The sequence below is a fragment of the Erythranthe guttata genome, chromosome 1 (assembly GCF_056151865.1).
Source record: "Erythranthe guttata isolate IM_541 chromosome 1, IM_541, whole genome shotgun sequence".
NCBI classification, from domain to species: domain Eukaryota; kingdom Viridiplantae; phylum Streptophyta; class Magnoliopsida; order Lamiales; family Phrymaceae; genus Erythranthe; species Erythranthe guttata.
The window spans coordinates 9,016,689-9,027,199 of record NC_142533.1 but is presented as its reverse complement, the minus strand read 5'-3'; the positions used below and the strand labels follow the sequence as shown (position 1 = coordinate 9,027,199).

Sequence of the window (10,511 nt, the reverse complement as noted above, 5' to 3'; positions counted from 1 at the left end):
TTATTTTTACATATTTTTTTTCTACCATAGAAACGTGGGTCGAGAAAGGCATTCAAAATTTTACCTTGAAGGGAAATCATAAATTAGTGAGCTTGAAAAGTAATCGGCAGATTGAAAGTTAAAATTTGATTGAGAAGGAATATATTTATTAAAAATGGAAAAAACAATTCAATTTCCATAATGTTTACAACATCTTTTTATTTTTCATTTTCTGGAAAAGTAGGATTCAAAGTTTGTTGTTGGATTGATTCTGCAGTTCTGGGAGGGAAGCATACTGGGAAGACGGGGCTGTAAACTTTGCAAATCTACCCTCAACACACGAAACACCAAATGCCTCAACTGAAATTTCCATCAAGACCGTCCCCTCCACTTGAAAGGTATGATCTCTTATTTTTTCGAATTGAATTTGCAGATAGAGATATAGAGGTTTTGGATCGATGTTTGGATTTGTGGTTGATAAAGTTGAGACTCTGAGCAGAAAATATTGAGAACTAAAATCTTGAAAGTAAGGCAACAACAATAGAGTACATTGCATCATCTCGCTGCCCATTAAAAAGGTAAGCCATATGGTAGAATAAAAAGAGAGCATCATCTATATACATTAATTTTTGTAATCATTTTTTTTCACGCCTTTATGTTGTTTTTGTAATCTGAGGTTGAGAAAGTGAATAAGGAAATCATTTTGTGCGAATATGAGGTTGAGGCAGTGAAGAAGGAAAGCAAAATGATCGGTTATTCCTATTACATTACTTTTTCTTCCATGTCACATAAATTAGAACTTCGGCTACGTCAATGAAGCTTCTGATTTATTTGTCTCAACAATTAAAAAAGGCAATGAGCGAAGACTTGAATATTATGCTTTTAACAATCATATCAAAAGGTCAGCTTTTAATAATTGCAGCGGTTTATTTCCTATATAAATATTTTCCGTTATTCAGTGTCCTTATATTTGTTTGCATCTTCCTTCTAGCTTCTCCTTTCACTTAGAAATTGCCCCCCCCCCTCTCTCTCTCTCTCTCTCTCTCTCTCTCTCTCTCTCTCTCTCTCAAGTTGAACTATATATGCATTATTATTATTTTTTATTTTTTAGTTTTTGTGCTTTTGCTTTTCTATTAACAAAAAAAAAAAAAAAAAAACATGTAGGTTCTGCTTATGAATGAACTTTTTAGTTGAAAACAACAATAGAGAAGATGGTGTACTTTGTTACCTAAGGCCGAGAAGAAGCTTCACAAGGATGGCAGTCGGAGAAAAGAAGAATAAGGACAGCGTAGAAACCTACAAAATCTACATTTTCATTATGCTCAAACTTTATCGATTGAATGAAATTCAATTCTTTGAATTGGAACAATTAAAAAAAGTGATTTCCTCATTTGTTGTGGTGATTGGTCTTGGAGGAGTTGGGAGTTATACTGTAGGCTTTTGAGGTTGGTTGTAGGCAAACTATAAAAAATACAAACTTTTTTTTTATTCGTCTCATATGTGATCGTTTTGAATATAAGTTAAAACTATTTACGGAAGAGATTTTGGGATCGGTTGTAGGCCAACTATAAAAAATATATACATAGTATTTTTTTTATTCATGTGCTTTCGTTTTGAATGTACTTTAAAGTTATTTATGTAAGATATGAAAGAATATGCAAAACAAAAATTGATTTTATGATATGAAAGAATATGCATATAAATTTAGATTTTATTGGCTAAATATATATTTAGATTTTTAACTTCTTATGCACATTTAGCTCTATGCTTTACTTTTATGTTAGTTTTTAGTTATGTAGTCTAAATGCACTTTTATTTTTTGCAGTAGTTACAACACTTGCTCCTAATATTTTCTTCAAATAAATACTTATGTTTTAGATCATAATTTTAAATCACTATTTTCCTCATTTTTGAATGTCACTGTGTGCGAACGTCTCCCCGTGCATCGCACGGGTACGATTACTAGTATCACTAATAATAAAGTTTATTATGATAGAGTAATATATTTTCTATCTTTGTCCAATATTAAAAAAAAAAAAATTCCACTTTTATAATGCTTTCAGCTTTCCCGTGCATTCCATGTACCAGTAAATTATCAACAGACATTATTTAATTGATAAATAAAAAAGTAAATACACTGTCAAAAAAAAAAAAAAAAGGTTTTTGGCACTTTGCACCCTTGAATTACACCATTTTGGCACTTTGCATCCTTAAATTACAAAATTGGCAGATTGCACCCTTTAAATAAAATTTGTTTGGCACTTTGCACCCCAAATCACTTTTGGCTTAGAAAAATTACCTGCAACTTGTTGAAAAACTGAAAGATGGGCAAATTCGCAAATTTCTTATTATCTATCATCTTCCCGCAGTTCTTAATCATCGTTCCACAATTTTTATATTTCGTCATATTAATCAAAAAATCCTAAATTCTTCTTAGCCATTTCTATTTGCCATAATATGTAAATTCTTAACTAAAACTCAAGAATGGTCGGAATATATATGGACAAGAGTCCGATAACACACCTTCAGAAAATCAAGTTTTATTACATGGTAACACTATTTTTTTTTTTTAATAATTTTGCAGATCCAAACTATTCAATGGAAGCACAAAAATCCTTCAATCATGAAACTAATAGGCACCACATTTCTACCACCAAATAAACCTCTCAGTAGCCTTATTTTGTCATTTTACTATTCAAAAAAAAGAAATTTGAGGGCTCGGCCTAAAATTTCCAGTTACATTATTTTTCATACTCAAAAGAAAAAAAAAATGATTTACTATTATTGTTAGTGTTTATACCGATTTACCATTGAAAGAAATGGCTAAAAATATTTAGGATTTTTTTATTGAAGGGACGAAAGTGAAAAATGGTGGAACGATGATTAAGAATTGAAGGAAGAGGATAGATAATAAGAAAATTATGAATTTGCCCATCTTCCAGGTTTCCCAGCAAGTTGCAGGTAAGTTTTCTAAGCCAAAAGTGATATGGGGTGCAAAGTTCCAAACAATTTATGTTTAAAGGGTGCAATCTGCCAATTTTGCAATTTAAGGATGCAAAGTGCCAAAATGGTGTAATTTAAGGATGCAAAGTGCAAGAAACCAAAAAAAAAAAAGTAAATACATTTAATGAGTTTTAATTATAAAGAATTAGTAGTATGTTTTAGAAATATCTCCAAGTCTGGGGGTCTCCAATGAATAAAGTAACTGTCGGGCCGTATGCGCAGAGTCAAAATGTGCATGCCTTCGCCACGTGTCCCTCCACCCTCACGCATTCTTCTCTCTTCTCCCGCCAACCTCGCTCTCCCCATTTCCCTTCCCCTCTCTCTCTCTCTCTCTCTCTCTCTCTCTCTCTAACATGCCGTACACACCTCCCATCCCATTCATACACAAAATTGAAAAAAAAAAAAAGCAAAATAAAAAATCAGGATGAAGAATAATCGTCATTTGTCGATACTGTAAATTCCAGCCCTTTCTAACCAGCGTTCGTTTTTTTTTCACTTCAAATAACGTTGATTCTGATGTAAAATTATGCAATTGTGAAGATGTCGAGAGGCAGAAGTACTGATATGGATAATTACAACAAATACCCTCCTGGAATTTCGTTAATTAGGAGAATCAGGGGTACAGATTGGAGCGTAACCACATACAGATACGCCGTTCTGTTGGTCACATTCATCGCATACACCGCTTACCACGCTTCTCGGAAACCCAGTAGTATAGTCAAGAGCGTCCTGGATCCGGACCCGAGCGGCAATTCGGTCGGGTTTCGCCCCTGGCCCGCCGGCGATATCTTTATCAAGAGAGAATCCACCATTGTAAACACGAGCAGCGTAGAGCAATTCGAATTTAGGAAACACATGGGTTGGCCACCTTTCAATGGGAAGGATGGGACTTCGAAATTGGGCGGAATTGATTTGGCATTTCTCGGTTGTTACGCGATTGGGATGTACGGTGCAGGGCATTTGGGTGATAAATTGGACCTTCGTATATTCTTGACTACCGGGATGGTTTGCAGTGGTTTCTTCGTCGGATTATTCGGGATGGGTTATTTTTGGGATATTCATGCTTTCTGGTTCTTTTTGTTGATGCAAATGCTTGCTGGTTTGTTTCAAGCCACCGGTTGGCCTTCGGTTGTTGCTGTTATCGGTAATTGGTTCGGCAAAAGGAAGAGAGGATTGATTATGGGTATTTGGAATGCCCACACTTCGATCGGAAATATTACGGGGTCGTTGCTTGCTGCGAGTGTTTTGCAGTATGGTTGGGGTTGGTCTTTTATTCTTCCTGGGGGGTTTATAATCCTAAGTGGGATAATGGTGTTTCTGTTCTTGGCTGCTTATCCTGAAGATGTTGGATTCCCGATCCCGAATGGGGATGTCGCAGCGGACGAGGAATCTCAGGTATCGAAAGAGCGTTTGCTTGTGAATAGAGAGAATTCTGTGAATAGAACAAGTATTGGACTTTTACAGGCTTGTTTAATACCTGGAGTTATTCCGTTTGCGCTGTGCCTCTTCTTTGCAAAGCTCGTCGCCTACACGTTTCTGTATTGGTTGCCTTTCTACCTTAGCCAAACTGGTATTTCGCCAACTCCCAGAAACTTTCTTGTTTTCGTATTTTAGATGTGTACTTGTTTTTCTTGATTTGGACTGTTATTTATATCTCAGTATTCATGAATTGATGGTTAAGACTTGTTTATAGTAGTGTTAGTGTAATTCAGAACCATAGGACATTCCGACACGATTAATTAAAACATTTCTGTTGGGCATATATCCATTGCAAGTGACTAGTTGTTGGAAATCAGGAAACATGTTGTCCATTAAGGAAAAAATACCAGATAGTAAGTCGAATACGATAGAGCCCAATATCGTATCTACTTCATTATTCAGACCTTGTTTGAAGACAGTTTCAAATTACAGGAGTATCTTCTGGCATCTCCATTGTAGAGGTACATGCAAGAATGAGAAAGTGGATTGCTAATAAAATACATGAATCTCTCTTAAGATCAAATGTAGTCGTACTGAAGCAGGTGAACTGTTTTGGCATGTATTTATGTACGTAAATTTTCCATAAATTTCAACCAATTGAACTGTTTCAGCTTCCTCCTTGTTTGGCAGTACAGAGAATGTTTCAGCTTCCTCCTTGCTTGTATTTGATTTTGGTTGTTTTAGTTTTTCTTTAACCAAGTCTGGAGTTTAGGTTGCAATTTTTTTTTTGGTTGATTGTTTGCATTCCTAGACTACAGTTCCAATGGATTACTTGACACATGTTTCGGTAATATCCCTGATTACATAAGATAACTACAATCCTTCTAGATGTTAGTTATCAAATATGTGCTGCTATAGAATGGGATTAGTTAAATTACACCGAAATCATATTCACACTACTTGAACTGTGTCCGGAATACATTTGGGAATCAAAGGTTCGACAAGCTCAAATCTATAAGCGACCTTCGCTTACGGTATTTGCTCAATCTGCAAATGACATGAAATATTTGCAGTTGAAACATTTTGTAATTTTATGATTACAGTCATGAATAGATCTTTGTGAGCTTCATACATTCTTAAGTTTGTTTTCATTGAGTTGTTTTTCATTTCCCCATCCTCATTCGGATAATTGACATATTGTAACAGCTATTGAGGGACAGTATATGTCGGTGAAGTCTGCTGGAAATCTCTCTACCCTATTTGATGTTGGAGGAATAATCGGTGGAATTCTGGCTGGTTATATTTCCGACAAACTTCGAGCACGTGCCACCACAGCTGCGAGCTTCATGTATGCTGCAATACCTGCAATTCTTCTGTACCGAAAATACGGAAGCATTTCAAAAGTGAGCAATGTTGTTCTTATGATGATAGCTGGCTTACTTGTGAATGGTCCGTACGCACTTATCACAACTGCTGTATCTGCTGATCTTGGCACTCACAGTTCTTTAAGAGGCGATTCTCGAGCACTGGCTACAGTTACTGCCATTATTGATGGTACTGGTTCTGTCGGTGCTGCCATTGGTCCACTTTTGACTGGCTTTCTTTCCTCAAAGGGTTGGGATCAAGTTTTTTATATGCTAATTGCTGGTGCTTTTGCTGCTGGTGTCCTTTTAACTCATTTGGTTATAAACGAAATAAGAGAGAAGTTCCCCAAACACTTGTCCAGCGAGCAAAACAATTCTGCAGGTAATGTTTTCTTATTTTGCTTCTAGATAAGTTTTTCTCCTTGGCATCATCTTTTCAATGTATGATTCAAAAAGCAATTCTATCTGCATGCATGAATAAACGTATATCTATCTGAGTCTTTTGTGACTTCTAATCCCTCTTAAGATTTTATGACATGGGATCCAAAGTCTCAGGCATATGTAACTTCTATTAAACAAGTGCCTCGTTGCTGCTAGTTAGAATCATAAGCATCTCGGATATATATTATTATTGTCTATAGCAGTTTTATGTTTGTCAATATCTTGACACTGTCTGATGCCTCCCGTTTCACTTCATTCTTGAGCAATATGAACTTTGAGATTATGCGGATTTAAATGCAATCCTATTAGCATAGTAACAAATAGGTAATACTTGGAAAATAAATATAAGTAGATCGCCTGTACTTTAGAGGATGTTGTATGGTATATCGTGGACTTCTTTGCCGAGTCCTCTGCCTATAGTTCTTCTTTTGATTGTTACAAGTTCTAGTACGCGTGTATTACGCATTAGCGTCATATCATGCATTAAAAAAATTATTGTCTTATGAAAGGAGAAATCTCCTATATGCGATCAGTGAACAAGCAGTTTTGCATGTTTTTTACTTTGTACAACTTTTAGTTGCTCTGTTACATATTATAGTTGCATTTTACTTGTCAGCGCGCCATTCTAATATTATCAGTGCCTATGTTAATTGCAGGTCTAGCATCGCAGCCCCTTTTAAGTGATCCTTGCAGCCCCTAAACCAAAAAAATCTCCAGTTTAAACTTGTAAAAATGTTCGCAGCAATTTGGGTATGAAAACATTTCCTCTTGTATAGTTTTGTTAAGTTATGCATACAAATTTTGTCGTGTTTGGACCGCTACTGGTATTGCATTGTCTTTATAGTTTTGATAGCCTTAGTTAGTTTCAGGCTGAAGGAAAAATAGTTATATTGTATCATTTGTTCAGGTACAGATGAACCGGTTAGGTTTCTTCTGCGATTCTGTTGTTTTCGTGTCCATGTTCATTATCAAGTTCCTGTTTCTTGTAGTATCCTCTGTTTTCTCCACCCTAAGTTTGATTTCTTTTGTTGGAGTTTTTGTTACATATATTGTGTATATATTTTTTAGGGTTAAGTACAAATTGCACCCCGATACTATCACCAGGGTCGCATATACCCCCAGTACTACATATACCCCATGTACTATAAAATGCGACAAAGCGGCCCCTGCCGTTAACCTATGTTAAAAAATCCGTCCATTTTCTAAGTAGACTAACCGCTGCACTAGATGTTGGACAATTTAAGGCGAAAATATTCATGTGGTGGTTATGTATAAAAAGTGTGCCTCTTTCTTTTTCTCTTGTACTTAATTTACTCTCATTTTTTTTTTCATGTTTTTTAATTTTATTTTCCACAACCTAAAAATTTCACCCAAATTTTCTAAAAATAAATTATATTCTGAAAATTATTTATAATATCATTTTAAATTTATGAAATTTTGCATTTATGTTCTCAGCTTAAAAATATCACCCAAAATTTATGAGTTCCTTTTAGTTCGGATAATATTTTTCACTTCCTTTTTACGTATATGATTTATTATTTTTTTTGAACTTTCAGCCTTAAAAATGCTTCCCGTGGTTCTAATCCTCAGAATTCATGCATTTCATTTTTTACCTCCAAACACTACAAGACATATTTTTCTAGAACCCATTGTCGATGCCACCGGATTGTTATGTAATAAGGTGAAAAAAACACGGCCAAGTAATAAAATCAAAGAATGCCTATTTATATCATAGAAATGTAAGGGTAAAAAGGTAACTACCTACATAAACTAATTGTGTTAGAGATTTAAGCGTTAACCGTTAAATGCAACCTTGGTGACAGTACAAGAGTGTAAATTGTATTTGACCTTATTTTTTATTTAACTAGACTTTTGGCCCGTGCGATGCACGGGATTGAAGTAAAATTAATACAAAAGTAAACTTCAATTTAAATGACAAAATTGAAGTTTCAATTCATTTTTATGTTTTGCTATATGTATTGATGATAATCCCCCTCCATAAGCCTTATTTATTAATTTAACTTTATATTTTTTATGTCATATGATTGTATATTTATATTATCTCAGTTAATGTAGAATTTTAACGAATCTTCTTCTTTATCACCCATAACATGCCTGAATAAATTTACTATAAATCAATGATGCCATTAAATCCCAAAAGTTTATCAGGAACAACCTTACTTTTATTGGTAAAATAAGAACCAAATGTTTTTCTAAACAATTAAGTAAATTTTCCATAACATTAATATTAAGTAAAATGACAATTTTAGTGGGGAAACATACGTAGATTTGGCGCCAAAAAGTCTGAATACTTAACGCATTTATTAAACTTGATTATATTAAATAAAATAAAAAAATAAAATAAATGACAATTATAACTATCAAATAAGTGGAAAAAAATTAATATAAAATTATTATGTATTTTTTTCTTTGATTAATAGTTACTAAATATATATTAACTAATGTTCATAAACTTAAACTAGTGAAGAGTATAAGATATGAGGTTACTTTTAAATTTTAGGGTTAATATTGGAGATACCCCTCAAACCAAACCTAATTATAGAGAGAGACAACCTCAAATAGAACATTTTAATTAAATCCTTAGATGAAAATCAAATTTGACCAATATCCTTTTATTTTTATTAAACCCAAAAATACCCTTATTAGACCTAATAAAAATCAACATTTCCTTCTCTCTTTTTATTTCTTTATTTCTCTATCTCTCCCCCTCTCTCATCCGCCGCCACCGTGGTCTTTTCTCAACTTTTTCAATTTTCCATCACCCCCACCATACCCTTATTTCTCTCTTTCTTCATTGACCCAGCTCTTCTTCTCTCTTTCTCTCTATCTCTCTCTTTCTCCGTTTCTCTATTTTCATTGACTTGGAGGTATTAGTTGTAGGAGTTTTTTAGATAAGATATTGGTGTGGGCGCGACAGGCGGCGGGCGGCGGTGGTTTTGGTCGCTAGGGGCGGCGAGCAACGGTGGTTTTGATCGCGGCGGGCGGCGGGCGATGGTGGTTTTGGTCGTTGGGGGCGGGGGTGGTTTTGGTCGTTCGGGGCGACATCGATTTTCGTTGCTGGGGCGGCGAGCGATGGTGGTTTGGTCGGTGGGGGCGGCAACGGTTTTGGTCGCTAGCGTCGGTGGTGGTTTTCTTCGATGACGACAATAATTTTTTTGTTAGAATTTGATGTTGGGTTTGGAGAAGGGGAAGGCTAATTAAGATGGAAAGTGAAATATAGAGAAAAAGGACGGTGGTGGAGGTGGTGGTGGTGGCGGATCTAGGGTTTCATATTGGATGAGTGCGAATTACTACGGGTGTCTATGAATTACTATGAGTGTATACGAATGGGTAGCGACTAGGGTTCAATACTATGGTTCCTATAGGTGTCTACAGTCGATTACGACCGATTTTTTTTTAAAATATTCACAATTTTCAATATCGTAAATTATAGTATACCATAGTATTTTAAAATCTGCTGTTTTATTTAACAAAAATGAAAAAAAAACGTAATTTTCAGTAAAACGTTAAAAATTAAAAAAAATAAAAAAAAAAAAAGTTGTTTATAACAATATAAAAAATGCTAGAGTGGAAAACGAAAAAATAAAGACAACAAAGTCTATAATAATAAAATACAATATGTTAGATGAAAAAATAAGATATTAAATGTATAGTAAAAAATGATAAATGCAGTTTGAAGTTTACTAAATGCAAATTTCGAATTTGTGAGTGGAAGGACATTTTTGGAATGAAATTAATAAAGGATGTGAAGCAAATGTTTAATTTGACTTGTCATTTAGTTCTAATTAGTTTTTTCACCAGGGACCTATATCTTAAGCCCCCTAAATTTTAATCTTTATTTCTTTTGTTGTCTTCCATCTGTAGGGTTGAAGTCCAACAAATACAATAATATAGATATATGTCAATTGATCAACCTTGATCAATTTCATTAATGTAAATTAAATCCTATTATAAATGTATATACGCAAACACCTCCAACAATATATCACTAAAATATCTTATTTTATAAAAATAACTATTTTAAAAAAGTAAATCGAGTTTTTGCACATCAAACTTCTTCATTGGAACTTGATTGCAAAGAGGCATTTTGATAAGTGATTCAAAAACATTATAGTGCTTTATCATCGTGAACAATATCGTGATTTGCATAAGGGCGTTCGAGACATTGCAATTTTTGTCAAACTAAATTAAATCATATTATAAATTTATATACGCAAACACCTCCAACAATATATCAGTAATATATCGTATTTTATAGAAATATTTATTTTAAAAAATGAAAGA

At 34.2% G+C, this 10,511-nt stretch overlaps 1 protein-coding gene and 1 long non-coding RNA gene across 2 annotated transcripts; both read left to right on the top strand.

Annotated features, from left to right (window-relative positions):
• Nucleotides 1–252: 252 nt before the first annotated feature.
• On the top strand, nucleotides 253–1,523 carry LOC148772796 (uncharacterized). The gene is made up of 3 exons (XR_016031735.1): nucleotides 253–377; nucleotides 413–880; nucleotides 1,144–1,523. It is a non-coding gene; the product is annotated as an uncharacterized LOC148772796 (long non-coding RNA).
• A 1,408-nt stretch (nucleotides 1,524–2,931) lies between these two features.
• G3PP4 (Major facilitator superfamily protein) lies at nucleotides 2,932–7,197 on the top strand. Its single transcript, XM_013003519.2, has 3 exons — nucleotides 2,932–4,552; nucleotides 5,608–6,147; nucleotides 6,863–7,197. The coding sequence occupies exons 1-3, from the start codon at nucleotides 3,523–3,525 to the stop codon at nucleotides 6,904–6,906; spliced, it is 1,614 nt and encodes a 537-aa protein (XP_012858973.2). The 5' UTR covers nucleotides 2,932–3,522; the 3' UTR covers nucleotides 6,907–7,197.
• The last annotated feature ends 3,314 nt before the right edge of the window (nucleotides 7,198–10,511 follow it).